The 18,031-nt window shown below is 47.0% G+C and overlaps 1 protein-coding gene across 2 annotated transcripts in view; it reads left to right on the top strand.

The window, feature by feature from the left end:
* MELTF (melanotransferrin) overlaps positions 1-18,031 on the top strand; it is a 71,158-nt gene that overhangs the window by 30,039 nt on the left and 23,088 nt on the right. For both annotated transcript variants that reach the window (XM_030216358.1, XM_030216357.1), the window contains exons 6-9: positions 2,996-3,063; positions 7,727-7,914; positions 9,905-10,085; positions 14,734-14,885. In XM_030216358.1, the coding sequence (XP_030072218.1) occupies positions 2,996-3,063; positions 7,727-7,914; positions 9,905-10,085; positions 14,734-14,885 (589 nt within the window). The remainder of the gene's footprint in view (positions 1-2,995; positions 3,064-7,726; positions 7,915-9,904; positions 10,086-14,733; positions 14,886-18,031) is intronic.

Raw genomic sequence — 18,031 nt, 5'->3', positions numbered from 1 at the left:
GTTCAAGTCCCACTGCAGCTCCTTAAGACTCTGGGAAAGTCACTTAACCCTCCATTGCCCCAGGTACAAAACTTAGATTATGGGCCCTCTAGGGACAGAGAAAGTACCTGCATATGACGTGTACAGCACTGCGTACATCTAATAGTGCTATAGAAATGATTAGTCGTAGTAAAGCTCTGCTTTCATCAGTCCTGCAGTGCCCTAGCTTTGCATATTCATTGTGGGTATTCTGAAAACCAGACTCGTTAGAGGTGCCCCACAGCTGTGAAAAAGACACACTATAAATAAACAATTAGAGAAAAACCTCATCTCATGTAAACACAAGAGAAGAGAAATACGGATGGTCTCATCTGACCACAAGAGCAATAAAAAGCTGGGGCTGCATGTTAAGAAACTATGATTGTAGAGGTGTCATCTTCAGGAGCTGGGGGGGGGGGGGGGGGGGGGGGGGAGGGGAAGAGAAGCAATGAATCTCAGCCCTGTTTCAAGGAGGACTTGATCTCGTTTTATGTTTATTTTTCCAGGGTGTTTCCGTCTTCATTAGCCAACATTGGCCCATACGAAAGTGTAAAAACTTCTTCTAGATGTGTGTCCTGCTCTTACAGCATTGGTCAAGGGTGCTTATAAAGAATGAATCAAAAATGCTGGCAGGCTTCCACCATCATGTGTTTCAGTATAAATTATTAGCCCTTGCCAGATGTGCTCAGGGCCAGAGCTGCAGTGAGGGCCTCGGGGGCAGCATAATCATGAGATTAAAGTCGCTATGCTCACATTAGCCCTCTCCTCAAATCACTTCACTGGCGCCCTATCCGTTTCTGCATTCAATTCAAACTTCTCTTACTGACCTATAAGTGCATTCACTCTACCGCTCCCCAGTACCTCTCCACTCTTGTCTCTCCCGACACCCCTTCTCGAGCACTCCGTTCTGTTGACAAATCGCTCTTATCTGTCCCCCTTCTCCTCTACTGCTAATTCCAGACTCTGTTCCTTCTATCTCGCTGCACCACACATCTGGAATAGACTTCCCGAGCACGTACGTCTAGCCCCGTCTTTGGCCGTTTTTAAGTCCAAGCTAAAAGTTCACTTCTTTGACGCTGCTTTTGAGTCCCAACCACTGCTCACGTGCCTGTACCTTTATCCCCTCCTTTGTAATTCCCCTTGCCTCTCAGTTGTTCTGTCTGTTACCTGTCTTATTTAGATTGTAAGCTCTTTGAGCAGGGACTGTCTTTGTGTGTATGGTGAACAGCGCTGCGTATGCCTTATAGCGCTATAGAAGTGACAAGTAGTAGTAGTAGAGAGAAGAAGGATAAGCTTAGTGGTGAAACCAAGGTCAACTCCCCCATGCCCCACTGAAATTTCTTATGCCCTGGAACAGGCCCTTTAATCTCCCGTTGACTCAGGTACCCTTGTAGATGGTAAGCTCTTGTTGTACCTGAATTCTAATCATGTCATAAATGTTAGGTACTATTAGGAAAGGAATGGAAAACAAAAATGAAGACGTTATAATGCCTTTGTATCACTCCATGGTGCGACCGCACCTTGAATATTGTGTTCAATTCTGGTCACCGCATCTCAAAAAAGATATAGTGGAATTAGAAAAGGTGCAGAGAAGGGCGACGAAAATGATAAAGGGGATGGGACGATTTCCCTATGAGGAAAGGCTAAAGCGGCTAGGGCTCTTCAGCTTGGAGAAAAGGCGGCTGAGGGGAGACATGATAGAGGTCTATAAAATAATGAGTGGAGTTGAACAGGTGGATGTGAAGCATCTGTTCACGCTTTCCAAAAATACTGGGACTAGGGGGCATGCGATTAAACTAGTGTAGTAAATTTAAAACGAACTGGAGAAAATCTTTCTTCACTCAACGTGTAATTAAACTCTGGAATTCGTTGCCAGAGAATGTGGTAAAGGCAGGAGCGTAGCTAGGTGGGGCCACGGGCCCCCACAGATTAAGCCCTGGCCCCCTCTACTTTGACCCCCCCCCGCCGCCAACCCTCCCCCGCCACTTTGGACCCCCCTGACTGCCACCAACCGCCAACCCTCCCCCACCAGGTACCTTTGCTGGTGGGGGTCCCCAACCCCCGCCAGCTGAAGTCTTCTTCAGCGTCTGTCGATTCTGGCGCCTTCGCTGATGATCTGTTTCTGACTCCTGACGTCCTGCATGGGGCTACATACAGGACGTGCATGCAGGACGCCAGGAGTCAGAAACAGATCATCAACGAAGGCGCTGAAGAAGACCGGCTGGCGGGGGTTGGGGACCCCCGACAGCAAAGGTACCTGGCAGCGGCAGCAAGAGGGTCGGCGGCTGGGGGAGGCAGGCTAAACTGTGCCCCCCCACCTTGGGCTCTGGACCCCCCTCCCGCCGAGATCTGGCTACGCCCCTGGGTAAAGGCGGTTAGCTTAGTGGGGTTTAAAAAAGGTTTGGACGGCTTAGGAGTGGCCTAGTGGTTAGGGTGGTGGACTTTGGTCCTGAAGAACTGAGTTCGATTCCCACTTCAGGCACAGGCAGCTCCTTGTGACTCTGTGCAAGTCACTTAACCCTCCATTGCCCCATGTAAGCCGCATTGAGCCTGCCATGGGTGGGAAAGCGCGGGGTACAAATGTAGCAAAAAGAAAAAGTCCATAGACCATTATTAAATTGACTTGGGGAAAATCCACAGCTTGTTTCTGGGATAAGCAACATAAAATGTATTGAACTTTTCTGACCTGGATTGGCCACTGTTGGAAACAGGATGCTGGGCTTGATGGACCTTTGGTCTGTCCCAGTATGGCAGTACTTATGTTCTTATGCTTTGAGCATCATTTGGAAAAGTGGACCAAATGTTTGTATTACTGAGAACCACAGATCACAAGGTCGGAAGGGGGATGAATAGGGCCCAGGCCTGCTGTGGTACTGGGAGCAGCCTGGCAGTCTACAGTGGTTCACAAGGCAAATTTGAAATGTGTATGTTTCTTGACTTGAGTAAGTCATAACCATAATCATGTCTTTTACTGCAGGTGTCTGGCTGAGGGAGCAGGAGATGTTGCCTTTGTAAAGCACAGTACAGTGTTTGAAAACACAGATGGTAAGTGATCTACAAGAATCTGTCAGTTCCATACACTGAGACTGAGAGAAGTTGTTTTGAAGGGACTCAAAAATGTTTTGGTCTTTCTCAGTAGTGTACCAAGGGCGGAGAAGTGGGCAGTCTGCCCAGGGTGCAGGCAGCAAGGGGGTGTGTGAAGCAGGCATGTGGCTGTCGGCTTTGCCGGTCCCTTGCCCCCTCTGACGTTACTTCCTCTTCTGGGGCAGGGGATCGCAGAAGCCGACAGACGCATGTCTGCTCTGCCCACCCCCTTGCTAGGAGGAACCGTGGTGGGTGATGCACTTTGGGGAGGGTATGGTGCACCGTAAGGGGTGACGCACCCGGGGGGGGGGGGGGGGTGATGCGCTGGAGTGGCGCAGTGGCGACCCGTCCCAGGTGGCAAACTACTACTACTACTTAACATTTATAAAGCGCTACCAGGGTTATGCAGTGCTGTACAATTTAACACAAAGGACAGTCCCTGCTCGAAGGAGCTTACAATCTAAAGGACAAAAAAGTGCAGTCAATCAAATTGGGGCAGTCTAGATTTCTTGAATAGCTAGGAACGCCACTTCCTTTTTTCCAGTTTTGATTGTTGCACTGGCCTCAGCAGCACTTAGGTGCAGGGAAATGAGTCAATTTTTTGTTAATTTATTTATATATTGGGATTTATTATTTGCCTTTATGAAGAGATTCACCCAAGGGCAGTGTACAGCAAATACATGAAAGTAACAAAATATACAGCTAATGTAACCCGAGTCTGCTATCTTGGGTTGGAGCTGGGCTAGAGAGACTTTTATAAACATGAATCCTGTGCAGAAGGAATGGATCCTCAGAAGCTTAGCCAAGATTGGGTGGTGGGGGGCTAGTTCTGGGCAAGACTTCTACGGTCTGTGTCCTGAAAATGGCAGATACAAATCAAGGTAAGGTAGCACATATGAGTTTATCTTGTTGGGCAGACTAGATGGATCGTGCAGGTCTTTTTCTGCCGTCATCTACTATGTTACTTAATTCCGGGTTCCCATAAGCTCTACAGTTCAGGGACCACACAGACACTGAAGGATTAGAAAGAACTGTAATGTTTATTGAACTTGGTAATTGTTAACTATTTCTGTAAAGGTTTTACACAGTCAAGTATTGTAATTCTACATTTACTTCTTAAGATGATCATGGAAGTAATTCTGCCCTGGGCTCTACACATACGCTGTACCTGTCACGTAGCCTGATGTAGCTCCAGAGCGGATTCTTACTCCTGATGTACCTCATTACCATCAGGGCTGGACTTCGTATAACTGTCTTTCCCTTCAGGGTAGTACCCCGAAGGCACTGTTTCAGCTATGGGCGAATTGCATCCTACCCAAGTCCAGTGGTGTGCTGGAGCCGGCTCGTGAGAGCCATTTCTTAGTTTTTTAAAGAATTTTGGGAGCCCATTGTTAAAGTAGCTACTTTAACAACTGGCTCCCAAAATTTGGGCTCGTTGTGTCTCCTCTTGGCATCTTCCTTCCCTGTGTTACGAAAGAAGAGCGGGACTTGGGGGTGATTGTGTCTGATGACATTAAGGTGGCCAAACAGGTAGAAAAGGCAATGCTCAAAGCCAGAAGGATGGTTGGGTGCATAAGGAGAGGGATGACCTGCAGGAAAAAAAGAGGTGATAGTGCCCTTGCACAAGTCTGTGGTGAGGCCCCGTTTCTGGAGACCGCACTTACAGAAAGATATAAGCAGGGTGGGGTCGGTCCAGAGGGTGGCTACAAAATTGGTCGGCGGTCTCAGTCATAAAACATATAGGAACAGGATCATGAACCTCAATATGTATAAGCGGGAGAGAGGGGATATGGTAGAGACGTTTGAATACCTCAGTGGCGTTAATGTACAGGAGGTGAACCTCTTTCAAATGAAGGAAAACTCTGGAATGAGGGGGCATAGGATGAAGTTAAGAGGAAATAGGTTTAGGATGATTGTGAGGAAAGGGTGGAGGTTGTGGAGATGAGGACTGTGTCGGAATTTAAGAAAGTGTGGGACATGCACATGGGATCCCTTAGGAAAAGGAGTTAGTGGTAACTGAGAATGGGCAGACTGGATGACCCATACAGCCCTTATCTGCTGTTATGTTTCTGTGTTTCTATGTTTGTGATACTTAATTGTGCTTTTGGAGGGAAATTTTCCCAGCCGTCTGCACTGGTGCAAAACCAGTGGGTGCTTGTTAGCTGTAGTCCTTAAAATAGTTTTCAAATGGAAAATACTTTGAAGATTGCCCAAAGAAGCAGTACTGAATATCAGGGGCTTAGCCAGACCTCATGGTGGGAGGGGGCCAGAGCCCGAGGTTGGGGGCACATTTTGAGTGCCGCCCCGCCACCCTCCCCAGCACCACTCCTCGCCTCCTCACCACCCCCCACCGCCACACCTCGCCTTGCCCCCCCACCTCACCCCCCCACAGCCACGCCTCGCCTCCTCGCCCACCCAACCGCCATGCATCGCCTCACCGCATTGCCCCCTACTGCCTCACCTCCTCGCCCCCCACCACCATACCTCACCTCGCCTCCTTGCCCTCCCATCCCTCGCCTCCTCACCCCCCCACCGCCACACCACACCTCACTCGCCACCTTGCCCCCCCCCACCGCCATGCCTCCTCGCCACGCCTTGCCTTGCCACCTCGCCCCCCCACCGCCTCGCCTCCTTGCCTCCCCCCACCACCCCGCATCCTCGCCTCCCCCCCTCCGCCCCGCCTCGTCTCACAAACAAATAACTTTGCTGGCAGGTGTCCCTAACCCCTGCCAGCCAAAGCCTTCTTCAGCGCAGGTCTCTGGCGCAGCCGCGTTCGCTGCCTGCCCCCTGCTTTTCTTTCTTTTTGCTCCTCCTGCACACGCTGACGCTGCAGGGGGCAGGCAGTGAACACAGCTGCGCCGGAGACCGGCGCTGAAGAAGGCTTCGGCTGGCGGGGGTTGGGGACCCCCGCCAGCCAAACCAGGGGCCCGGATGAAATTTGCAGGGGCCCAGGCCCCCGTGGCCCCCCCCTAGCTACGCCCCTGATGAATATTCACGAGGTCCCGGCATGCTGCTCAGAGCCAGAAACAAACAGTGGGGAGTGGCAGTAGTCCGTTTATTTAGCTGATGGGGTTTGGCATCCCTGACAGCAAAGCTATACCTAGCATACCCGCATTCAATTAAGGACAATCCTTTCCCCGTGAACTTCCCTTTTATTACCCCTGAGCTCCTCCTGGGTCCTCCCGTCACTCCTCTAATGACTTGCTGCCCAGGGCTCACTCTATCATAGTTCCCAAACTAATGTTTTACTTTGCATATTTGGCAAAGTCCAATAACCATCTCTGAAGAGGAGGAGCCAGATTAGTGATTGCAGCATTGAATATGTCAGAAGAAAACCCTGGATATGAGTGCCAAATCCTGCTGTTTTGTCATCGACTCTTCCTTGAGCAACCATCTGTATACAATAATAGAAATAGTAAGATTACCATTCCACCCCCCCCCCCCCCCCCCCATCTACTCTGGAAGCTTCTGTGCAGTATAAACATTTGAAATGTGGAATTAGAAAGGGGATGGGACGACTTCCCTATGAGGAAAGGCTGAAGTGGCTAGGGCTCTTCAGCTTGGAGAGAAGGCAGCTGAGGGGAGATATGATAGAGGTCTATAAAATAATGATTGGAGTTGAATGGGTAGATGTGAAGCGTTTGTTCACGCTTTCCAAAAATACTAGGACCTAGGGGGCATACGATGAAGCTACAATGTAGTAAATTTAAAACGAATCGGAGAAATGTTTTCTTCACTCAACGTGTAATTAAACTCTGGAATTTGTTGCCAGAGAATGTGGTAAAGGCGGTTAGCTTAGCGGAGTTTAAACAATGTTTGGAGGGCTTCCTAAAGGAAAAGTCCATAGACCGTTATTAAATGGACTTGGGGAAAATCCACTATTTCTGGGATAAGCAGTATAAAATGTTTTGTACATTTTGGGATCTTGCCGGGTATTTGTGACCTGGATTGGCCACTGTTGGAAACAGGATGCTGGGCTCGATGGACCTTTGGTCTGTCCCAGTATGGCAACACTTATGTACTTATGCTACTATTTGAGATTCTGAATGGAATCTTGCTACTCTTTGGGGTTCTACATGGAATGTTGCTACTATTCGAGAATCTGAATGGAATGTTGCTACTCTTTGGGGTTCTACATGGAATGTTGCTATTGTTTAGGTTTCTGCCAGGTATTTGCGACCTGGATTGGCCACTGTTGGATACAGGATGCTGGGCTTGATGGACCTTTGGTCTGTCCCAGTATGGCAACACTTATGTACTTATGCTACTATTTGAGATTCTGAATGGAATCTTGCTAATCTTTGGGGTTCTACATGGAATGTTGCTACTATTCGAGAATCTGAATGGAATGTTGCTACTCTTTGGGGTTCTACATGGAATGTTGCTATTGTTTAGGTTTCTGCCAGGTATTTGCGACCTGGATTGGCCACTGTTGGAAACAGGATGCTGGGCTTGATGGACCTTTGGTCTGTCCCAGTATGGCAATACTTATGTACTTATGTAACAGGCCTTCTACCTCAGAAATGGTTGCATGTGTATCAAAGTATGGACTCCATAAGGCATGTTGGAATCCCATTTGATTGAAATTTAGCACTATGATTGTGTTTATTAATTCTCCCTACAGAAAGCAACCCTGACGTATGGGCCCAGGGTCTTCGATCTCAAGATTTCCAGCTCCTGTGCCGGGATGGCAGCCGAGCTGATGTTACCGAATGGAGAAAGTGCAATCTGGCTCGTGTACCGGCCCATGCTGTTGTAGCTAGACCCGATGCCAATGCATTGACAATCTTCCAGTTGCTCGACGAGGGTCAGGTTGGTGGGGTTCTTTGTATTTTGTGCTGTATGGCTGTCATTTGAAGGCGTCCGTTCCTTCTAGTACAGCAATACTGGAAGCCATACTGGTCCTGTAAAAAAAAAAAAAAAAAGCTGGACTGTCTGTAGGCCGTAATGACTTTTAATGGCCCGACAAAAAAAAAAAACTGTTAAGAACTGATCTTGTGCACAAACGTCTGATCAAAAAGGATTCCAGATAGTTTTTCGAACTCCAATGGCTTGACCTCTTTTTCAAACCCTCTTTGGGCTATGCACATGTTGACCCATAAAAAGATGTCAGCCTGAGAACCAACGAGTTTTACAGTGGTAGAAAAAGGATTTGAATACAGGCTAATGTTTGAGAAAGAAGTGTATCAGCATACAGAGAAATAACATGTGTCTGATCATACATAGGAAATCCAGCTTCTGACCTTATGCTAAAAATTCGAAGACTAAAAGTAATAGAGATAATGGGCAGCCTTAACAACTAACTCTATGCAGCACGAATGAGTCGGACAACCATCCATTAACAATTACATGAGCAGATAGAGCAGAATAGATAGCTTTAATCCAATTAAGAAAATATTGACTATGTCTTGTGGTTCCCCAGTCCATTAGTCTAACTGCTAGAGTGGAGGAGTGGCCTAGTGGTTATGGTGGTGGATTCTGGTCCTGGGGAACTGAGGAACTGAATTCGATTCCCACCTCAGGCACAGGCAGCTCCTTGTGACTCTGGGCAAGTCACTTAACCCTCCATTGCCCCATGTAAGCCGCATTGAGCCTGCCATGAGTGGGAAAGCGCAGGGTACAAATGTAACAAAAATAAAATAGATACTATTGGACATTCTACATGGAATGTTGCTACTATTGGAGATTCTACATGGAATGTTGCTATTCCACTAGCAACATTCCATGTAGAAGGCTGCGCAGGCTTCTGTTTCTGTGAGTCTGACGTCCTGCACGTACGTGCAGGACGTCAGACTCACAGAAGCAGAAGCCTGCGCGGCCATGAGGAACTGAGTTTGATTCCCACTTCAGGCACAGGCAGCTCCTTGTGACTCTGGGCAAGACACTTAACCCTCCATTGCCCCATGTAAGCAGCATTGAGCCTGGCATGAGTGGGAAAGCGCAGGATACAAATGTAACAAAAATAAAATAGATACTATTGGAGATTCTACATGGAATGTTGCTACTCCACTAGCAACATTCCATGTAGAAGGCTGCGCAGGCTTCTGTTTCTGTGAGTCTACGTGCAGGACGTCAGACTCACAGAAGCAGAAGCCTGCGCGGCCACATTGGTGATCTGCAAGGGCCGACTTCTACATGGAATGTTGCTAGTGGAATAGCAACATTCCATGTAGAATCTCCAATAGTAGCAACAGTGGAGGAGTGGCCTAGTGGTTAGGGTGGTGGACTTTGGTCCTGAGGAACTGAGTTTGATTCCCACTGCAGGCACAGGCAGTTCCTTGTGACTCTGGGCAAGTCACTTAACCCTCCATTGCCCCATGTAAGCCGCATTGAGCCTGCCATGAGTGGGAAAGTGCAGGGTACAAATGTAACAAAAATAAAATAGATACTATTGGAGATTCTACATGGAATGTTGCTACTCCACTAGCAACATTCCATGTAGAAGGCTGCGCAGGCTTCTGTTTCTGTGAGTCTACGTGCAGGACGTCAGACTCACAGAAGCAGAAGCCTGCGCGGCCACATTGGTGATCTGCAAGGGCCGACTTCTACATGGAAGAATAGCAACATTCCATGTAGAATCTCCAATAGTAGCAACAGTGGAGGAGTGGCCTAGTGGTTAGGGTGGTGGATGTTGGTCCTGGGGAACTGAGGAACTGAGTTCGATTCCCACTACAGCTCCTTGTGACTCTGGGCAAGTCACTTAACCCTCCATTGCCTGCCGCATTGAGCCTGCCATGAGTGGGAAAACGTGGGGTACAAATGTAACAAAAATAAAAAAAATCACCCTCTCTTAAACTTGCAGAAACGATTTGGTACCGGAAGCCCGTCCTTTACGATGTTTGACTCAACGGCATACGGCGGAAAAAACCTTCTGTTCAAAGACTCCACCACAGAGCTAATCCCGATTCCAGACCAGACGTACGAGACGTGGTTGGGTCAAGATTACCTGCAGGCAGTGAGGGCCTTGAGCTGTGACCCCAGAAGTAAGTCAGACTGTTGTGTCCCCTATGCTTAACATATCAATGCTAGAGCTAGCCCCTATGAAGAGAATTGACTGAGACTGCATTGAGAGAGAGACTCTGCTTGAGAGGACTAAGCTTGTGACATAACAGAGCTGACTACAGACTTTTTGGTGTACATAAGGCTCTTTTTACTTTTACCTGCAACCTGTGTGTGTGTGCCACATTTCTACGAGGTCCTGTAGCCAGCTGTGAGCCACACTGCCACACTCACATATATAACAGTGGCGTAGCTACGTGGGGCCACGGGGGACTGGCCCCCCCAAAATATTTCCTCTTGGCCCCTAGTTTTGCTGGCCGGGGTCCCCAACCCCCGCCAGCTGAAGCCTTGTCCAGCGCTGGTCTCTGGCGCCGCCGTGTTGCCTGCCCTGCTCTGTCTTCCCCTCACATCCTGCACGCTCCTTTTAGTGAAACTGAGCATGCTCAATTTCACTAAAAGGAGCGTGCAGGATGTGAGGGGAAGACAGAGCAGGGCAGGCAATGTGGCGGCGCCGGAGACCGGTGCTGGATAACACTTCAGTTGGGTGGGGGTTGGGGATCCCCGACAGCCAAGGTATTTGCTGTGGCAGTGGATAGGGAGCGACAGGGCAGCGGGGGGGGGGGGGGGGGGGGAGGCCAAAATGGTGCCCCCCCTCCTCAGGCTCTGGTCCTCTCCCACCTCGAGGTCTGGCTACGCCCCCACTTAAAATCTAAGTAGTACAGAGAATGATGGCATACAAGCAATAAAATTAGATTAAAGAATTGCAGTCAAGCCTTTGAGTAGAGCTCATGACCCCTTGACAAGGTTACTAACTATCTGAAGTTGTTAATCTTTTGGGATTAATAAGGTTCATTGCCTCAGGAGGAGGTCTGAAAAGTCCTAAAAGTCTGAATTTGATAGAACAGAGTTAAAAGATTCATTTTGAATTGGTTTATTTGCTGAGCAGACTTCTACGGTCTGCGCCCTGATTTGTGGCTTGACAGGTTTGAATGGGCTGGAACGGAGCTTCAATGACAACTTCAGTAGGTGGAGAACAAGGCCAGTGCCGGGCAGACTTCTACGGTCTGTTCCCTGAAAATGGCGAAGACAAATGAAGATCAAGTATACATATGCCTTATGCCATGAGTTATCTGGTTGGGCAGACTGGATGGATCATACAGGTCTTTATCTGCCATCATCTACTATGTTACTATGAATATCCCGCATGTCTTTACAGATTTCTTATATTGCCTTTGCTCAGCAACTTTGCTGCCTTTTCTATTTTTTTGGTTACTGAAAGCTTACCTTAATTTGACTTTGCAGGTCAGCAAATGTAAAGATCCGTATTGGAATAAATTTGTGAGGATGAGATAAACCTGGGTAGCGTGCCCATCAGCCCATCCTTGTTTGTGGCTGTAATTCAAAGCATGCCTCTCTTTAAAACCTAAGATATGGTTAGGTTGATTATATTTTGAGTTAATCAAAGCCCACAAAGGCAGACACTAAAACCAAAGACTTAGCAGAACAAACTCAATTATATAAACGGTAACATTTTATTGACAATCGGACATGTGCCTTCCCCATGGCTTATATGCATACAGAACAGGGAAGGAGTAGTGTAACCAGCAAGGCTTTTACGTAACAGCAGGACAATTAATTAGGAAAAAATAAAGCTTTTATTCTTCAAAAGACCCGACACAGCACTGTGTTTCAGCAAACAAGCCTGCCTCAGGGGTCTGTCTGAAAAATGTCACTGAAGATGTAACCAAAGATAATCACTTGGAAAACTGTCTTGAAAAAGACGCAACGCCAAAGGAAATGGGGAGTCAGTGTGAGACCCATAAATACAGCAGTACAAAGTACAGACAGACCCCTGAAGTAGGCTTGGCTTTGTACTGCTGTATTTATGGGTCTCGCACTGACTCCCATTTCCTTTGGTGATGCGTCTTTTTCAAGACAGTTTTCCAAGTGACTATCGTTGGTTACAACTTCAGTGATACACTGATACTTCCAGTATCTTAGGGAAATTAATTAAATGAAGATTTCTCTTGTGTACCTGGTTTTCCAAACACATTTCAGCTCCAAATTTGCTTGACCTTAAAGACTGTCAGCTTGCTGAATTGCAGTTGATAAAGAGTTAAAAGAATTTTGTAATACAGTCAGTCGTGACTCACGAGAATCCACTTTCTGCTCCGAAGATTCCATTGCAACTGCCTGGTTAGATATCTGAGACGTAATAGTCTGACCCAGAGAGACAACTGTCTTCCAAATTTCCTCCAGTGTAAAGGATGCAGGCCTTACAAAACTCAGCCTGAAGAGTCCTGGGCAGGTCCCCTACCTTGTGAGAACCAGCTGCCACTGCTTGATCACCCTCACAGATAGTATCCACGGCTTCCACTCCTCCAGACACCATTGCAGGTCCCGCGTCATGCTGTTCAGATGCCATGAAAATCAGTTGCTTCCGTCCCTGGGGCAACCCCAGGGAACTCTTGCCTTCTGACTGTTCACTCACCCCGGAGTGGTCCATTCTCTGCAAGGCTGAATTCAATGGAGGAACTCTTTACTTCAGGGGAGAGTGAAACACTACTGCCCAAGGGAGAGGAGGGCTGATCTACGTCCTGCCTCACACCAAGCGGGCTACCCCCGGTAGATGGAACATGCACAGCAAACTCATCAGTTCTACATTGAATTGAGACAAGGGTACTGGTAGCAACCCCAGGGATCGCGGGTGCTTCTTTCCTTGGTCTCCGCTTAGGCATTATCTCCAGAGGTAAGGAGAGCTCTGCCCACATGTCTGCTCTCTAGGGATACCAAAAAAAACAAAACAAGAATCCCCAAATTGCTGGTAACTCTTTAAAACAATACAGGAACGTGAGACCTTTGAAATAAGAATGATTGAATATTTTGACACCCAACAGACAGGACTTAATAAGGATCTGGGTTTTCTAGCCCATTATAAACCATAAAGTTGTATTTACTACTACTACTACTACTATTTAGCATTTCTATAGCGCTACAAGGCGTACGCAGCGCTGCACAAACATAGAAGAAAGACAGTCCCTGCTCAAAGAGCTTACAATCTAATAGACAAAAAATAAAGTAAGCAAATCAAATCAATTAATGTATACGGGAAGAAAGAGAGGAGGGTAGGTGGAGGCAAGTGGTTACAAATGGTTACGAGTCAAAAGCAATGTTAAAGAGGTGGGCTTTCAGTCTAGATTTAAAGGTGGCCAAGGATGGGGCAAGACGTAGGGGCTCAGGAAGTTTATTCCAGGCATAGGGTGCAGCGAGACAGAAGGCGCGAAGTCTGGAGTTGGCAGTAGTGGAGAAGGGAACAGAAAAGAAGAATTTATCCATGGAGCGGAGTGCACGGGAAGGGGTGTAGGGAAGGACGAGTGTGGAGAGATACTGGGGAGCAGCAGAGTGAGTACATTTATAGGTTAGTAGAAGAAGTTTGAACAGGATGCGAAAACGGATAGGGAGCCAGTGAAGCGACTTGAGGAGAGGGGTAGTATGAGTAAAGCGACCCTGGCGGAAGACGAGACGGGCAGCAGAGTTTTGAACCGACTGGAGAGGGGAGAGGTGACTAAGTGGGAGGCCAGCAAGAAGCAGATTGCAGTAGTCTAAACGAGAGGTGACAAGGGTGTGGATGAGGGTTTTGGTAGAGTGCTCGGAAAGAAAGGGGCGGATTTTACGGATGTTGTAAAGAAAGAAACGACAGGTCTTGGCAATCTGCTGGATATGAGCAGAGAAGGAGAGAGAAGAGTCAAAGATGACCCCAGGGTTTCGAGCTGAGGAGACAGGGAGAATGAGAGAGCCATCAACAGAAATAGAAATTGGGGGGAGCGGGGAGGTGGGTTTGGGGGGGAAAATGAGAAGCTCGGTTTTGGTCATATTTAATTTCAGGTGGCGTTGAGACATCCAGACACCCTCCTCTCACCTACCAACACCCATCCTGTTAGACTGTCACTGAAATGCTTTGATGTTTCACTTATATATATTGTCATCTACCAACATTTGCTTATTTCCGATCTGACGAAGAAGGGCAACCTTCAGAAGCTAATCAAGAAATGTATTAAGTTATGTCCAATAAAAAAGGTATCATCTTATTTTCTTTTCCATGTTTTATTTTGTTTGATTTCTACTGATAACTAATACGGCTACCACACCTCTCTGGTAACTCTCAAAATAGTGCTCTCTAAAAGCAGGACATTATAGTGCTGCTACTTCATTATTTTTCAAATATAAATGTGAAAAAGAGTTGCCCTCAGAAATATCCACACCCACTTAGCAGTTTGTAATGACCTCTGATGGGTGGTATAGCACTTCATTCGTCGGGCTGCTCTTTGTTTAAAGCCGTGCTGTGTGCTAGTCATGTGCTCTAAATATGAACTTGAACTTAAACCAATGATGGCCAACTCTACTCTTCTCATGCAAAATGCAAAAAAAGACTTAACTTAGGAGCCCCATGTCCTCGGTAACCGGACGCCCAGGGCTCATGAGGTGTTCTCGCTGAAATGATAGACCAAGGACTACTCTCCCCTGGAATCGCCATCTTGTCTGTCACCTGTGCTGCCGTTTCCTTTACTGTTAGAGGTTCTTGAGTTTAACGGTTGCTGTTGAGTGATCAAATCTTTTGCTTTTCATATGCAGAACTGCCAGAAAGCCTGGGCTGGTGCACCCTGTCCACTGCAGAGATATGGAAGTGTAGTGACATGGCTGTAGCTTTTAACAGCAAGACTTTGAATCCACCCATCCGGTGTATTTCTGGAGACAGCACGGAAGAGTGTATGAAAATGATCCAGGTACAATTTACTCTGATTACTTTGCTAGATAAACAGTCGTTTCAAAGCTGGTTCTAAGTTTTCACCAGATTTTTCAAGGAAAATTGCATGAAATTCAGGAAAGAGACAGGCAGATATAGAGTGGCTGATCGATTCTCCAGTCTATGACTAGGATGTACTGAGACCCCCCCTCTAAGGCAGTCCTGGGAGTGAAGCAATTTTCACACTGGTAAAATGGCCTGACTGAGGGCCAGATGCACTAAACTTAATGAGCCATTAACGAGCAAGTAGTAAACCCTGGCATGCACTAAAGACTTCTCCGAGCCATTTTCCGAGGACGGTAGCAGCTAACGAAAACGGAATGCAGATGAGCAAATTGTGTAGAAACCCTATTGTAATGAGATGCATTAACCTTTTCCCGATTGCCTTAACGCTGGAAAATCTAATGAGAGGTCTGTACCTGTCGTTGGGGCTATGTGGGATTGAAAACATCTATAAATGTTACAAAAAAAAAAAAATTGGGAAAAAAAGTGCTCGTCAGGGACGTCCTTTATGGATGTGCTTCACTCAGCTGAGAGACCTGGAAGTCTTTCATAGCACGTTTAGCTCAGCCCCCTCCCCCCCCCCCAAGGTCGTCCTTCACTATATAAAAAAAAAAGATGAGCTGTGCCTATGGACGTCCTTCGCCCCCCCCCCCCCTGAGATCGCCACCGCTCCCCCTCCTCCCCCTGCATTGAAATGACAGCTTCCCGCAGCCCCGGCCTCCCCGCCATCCTCTACACCCCTGAGGCACCGCCCCCGCTGCCCCCCTTGAGGTTGTCACTTTTAACCATGCCTGCTTCAAAGTGCACATGGTTTCCTTAGCACTGTGATGTGAAGTGGGGTAAGGCAGTGAAATATAATTCCAAATTGAGGGGATGGAAAGGGTGAAGAGAAGAAACTGGGGAGGGAGAGAGGGAGATTATTGCTTCTGTCACCACCTACATTTTATCCCACTAACCACCACTTCTAGGAAATCAGCCAGGAAGCTTGTTGCTATCCTCCGCCTCTCTGATTCTGCCTTGGAATGTACCAAAACCTTGCTGCTATTTCCTGTTGGTAGACCTCGCCTTCTTCACTTAGCAGTCTGAGGCAGCTGTACCATCGCTCTCCATGTTGGCTTTCTCTTCTCCCCTTTTTGGCTCTCTAATGCCCCATGTGATTAAATGTGTAAGTTTTCATAAGTTGTTGTACATGCAGCTAGAGAGACTCCTGAGAAAATTAAAGGGTCATAGGATAGAAGGCAATGTTCTGTTGTGGATTAGGAATTGGTTATTGGACAGAAAGCCGAGGGTAGGGTTAAATGGCTATTTCTCTCAATGGAGGAGGGTGAATAGTGGAGTGCCACAAGGATCTATACTGGAACCAGTGCTATTTAACATATTTATAAATGATCTGGAAATTGGAATGGCGAGTGGGGTGATTAAAATTGCAGATGACACAAAACTATTCAAGGTTGTTAAAACACATGTAGACTGTGAAAAATTGCAGGAAGACCATAGGAAATTGGAAGACTGGGCATCCAAATGGCAGATGAAATTTAAGTGGACAAACGCAAAGTGATGCACATTGGGAAGAATAATCCAAATTATAGTCACCTGATGCTAGAGTCTACCTTGGGGGTCAACACTCAAGGAAAAGATTGAAGTGGTGTTGTGGACAATACATTGAAATCTTCTGCCCAGTGTGCAGTGGCCAAAAAAACAAACAAGACGCTAGGAATTATTAGGAAAGGGGTGGTAAATAAGACTGAGAATACTATAATGCCTCATAGCTCCACGGTGCGACCTCACCTTGAGTATTGCGTTCAGTTCTGGTCGCTGTATCTCAAAAAAAGATATAGTGGAATTAGAAAAGATTCAAAGAAGAGCGACCAAAATGATAAAGGGGATGGAACTCCTCTCGTATGAGGAAAGGCTAAAGAGGTTAAGGCTCTTCAGCTTGGAAAAAAAGACGACTGAGGGGAAATGTGATTGAGGTCTACAAAATCCTGAGAGGTGTAGAACAAGTAGATGTGAATAAATGTTTTAGCCTTTCAAAAAGTTCAAAGACCAGGGGACACTCAATGGAAACCCTTTTAAAACAAATAGGAGGAAACTCTGGAACTCTTTGCTGGAGGATTTTAATAACAGTGGTTAGCGTATCTGGGCTTAAAAAAGGGTTTGGACAAATTTCTGGAGGAAAAGTCCATAGTCTGCTATTGAGATAGACATGGGGAAGCCACTGCTCGCCCTGGGATTGGTAGCATGGAATGTCGCTACTATTTGGGTTTCTGCCCAGGATACTGTGCTACATGGACCACTGGTCTGACCTAGTATGGCCACTCTTATGTTCTTAAACCTCTGCCCCCTCCCCCTGCCCAATTCCTTGTAGCTGGTAATAGCACTGTCCTCAAGAAATATTTCTTCCCGTTTCCTCGAATCCTGTCGCCTTCTCCAGTATATAATGTTGTCTTGTCCTTAAAAGTATTTTTTATGGAAATCCCTCTTACTTTGATGAAGCCTGCTACAGAAATGAATGTTCTTCAATCATACTCTGCCTTGCTGTTCTGTGTCACAGAGTGTACAGTTTGTCTCTTGCTGTAGGGTTTGTGGTGCAGGCCTTCCTTTCTTCCGGCAAGTCTTCTCCATTCATAAAAGTCATGGGATAATCTGATAGTAGGACTAAATGGTCAGTTTTCCTAATAGTAGAGTGTTCCAGGGGTCTGTACTGGGATAGGTGCTGTATAAAATTGACATATGTTATCGGAAAAAGGGATCAATGTATGAGATGATCAACTTTGCGGATGACACAAAATTATTCACAATTGTTAAAACACAAGTAGAGTGTGAGGAACTGCAGAATGTGGGCACAGTGGGGAATAGGGCATCGTGCCCAGTGGTGTGCTGGAGCAGGCTCTCACAGGCTCGCAAGAGCCGGTTGTTAAGTTTTTAAGAATTTTGGGAGCCGGATGTTAAAGTAGGGCCCTCCATGGCTACTTTAACAACTGGCTCCCAAAATGTGGGCTTGGCCCCCTGCTGAATTCTCTTTTACTTTGCTGGTGGGGATGCTGAGCCCTGCAAGCCAAGTAAATAGACTGCTGCTGCTCCCCGCTCCTTGTTTCCAGCTCTGAGCAGCAGGCTGGGACT

Source organism: Microcaecilia unicolor, chromosome 10 (assembly GCF_901765095.1).
Source record: "Microcaecilia unicolor chromosome 10, aMicUni1.1, whole genome shotgun sequence".
NCBI lineage: Eukaryota > Metazoa > Chordata > Amphibia > Gymnophiona > Siphonopidae > Microcaecilia > Microcaecilia unicolor.
The sequence above is the reverse complement of the archived record's forward strand: the minus strand, read 5'-3'. Positions and strand labels throughout refer to the sequence as shown.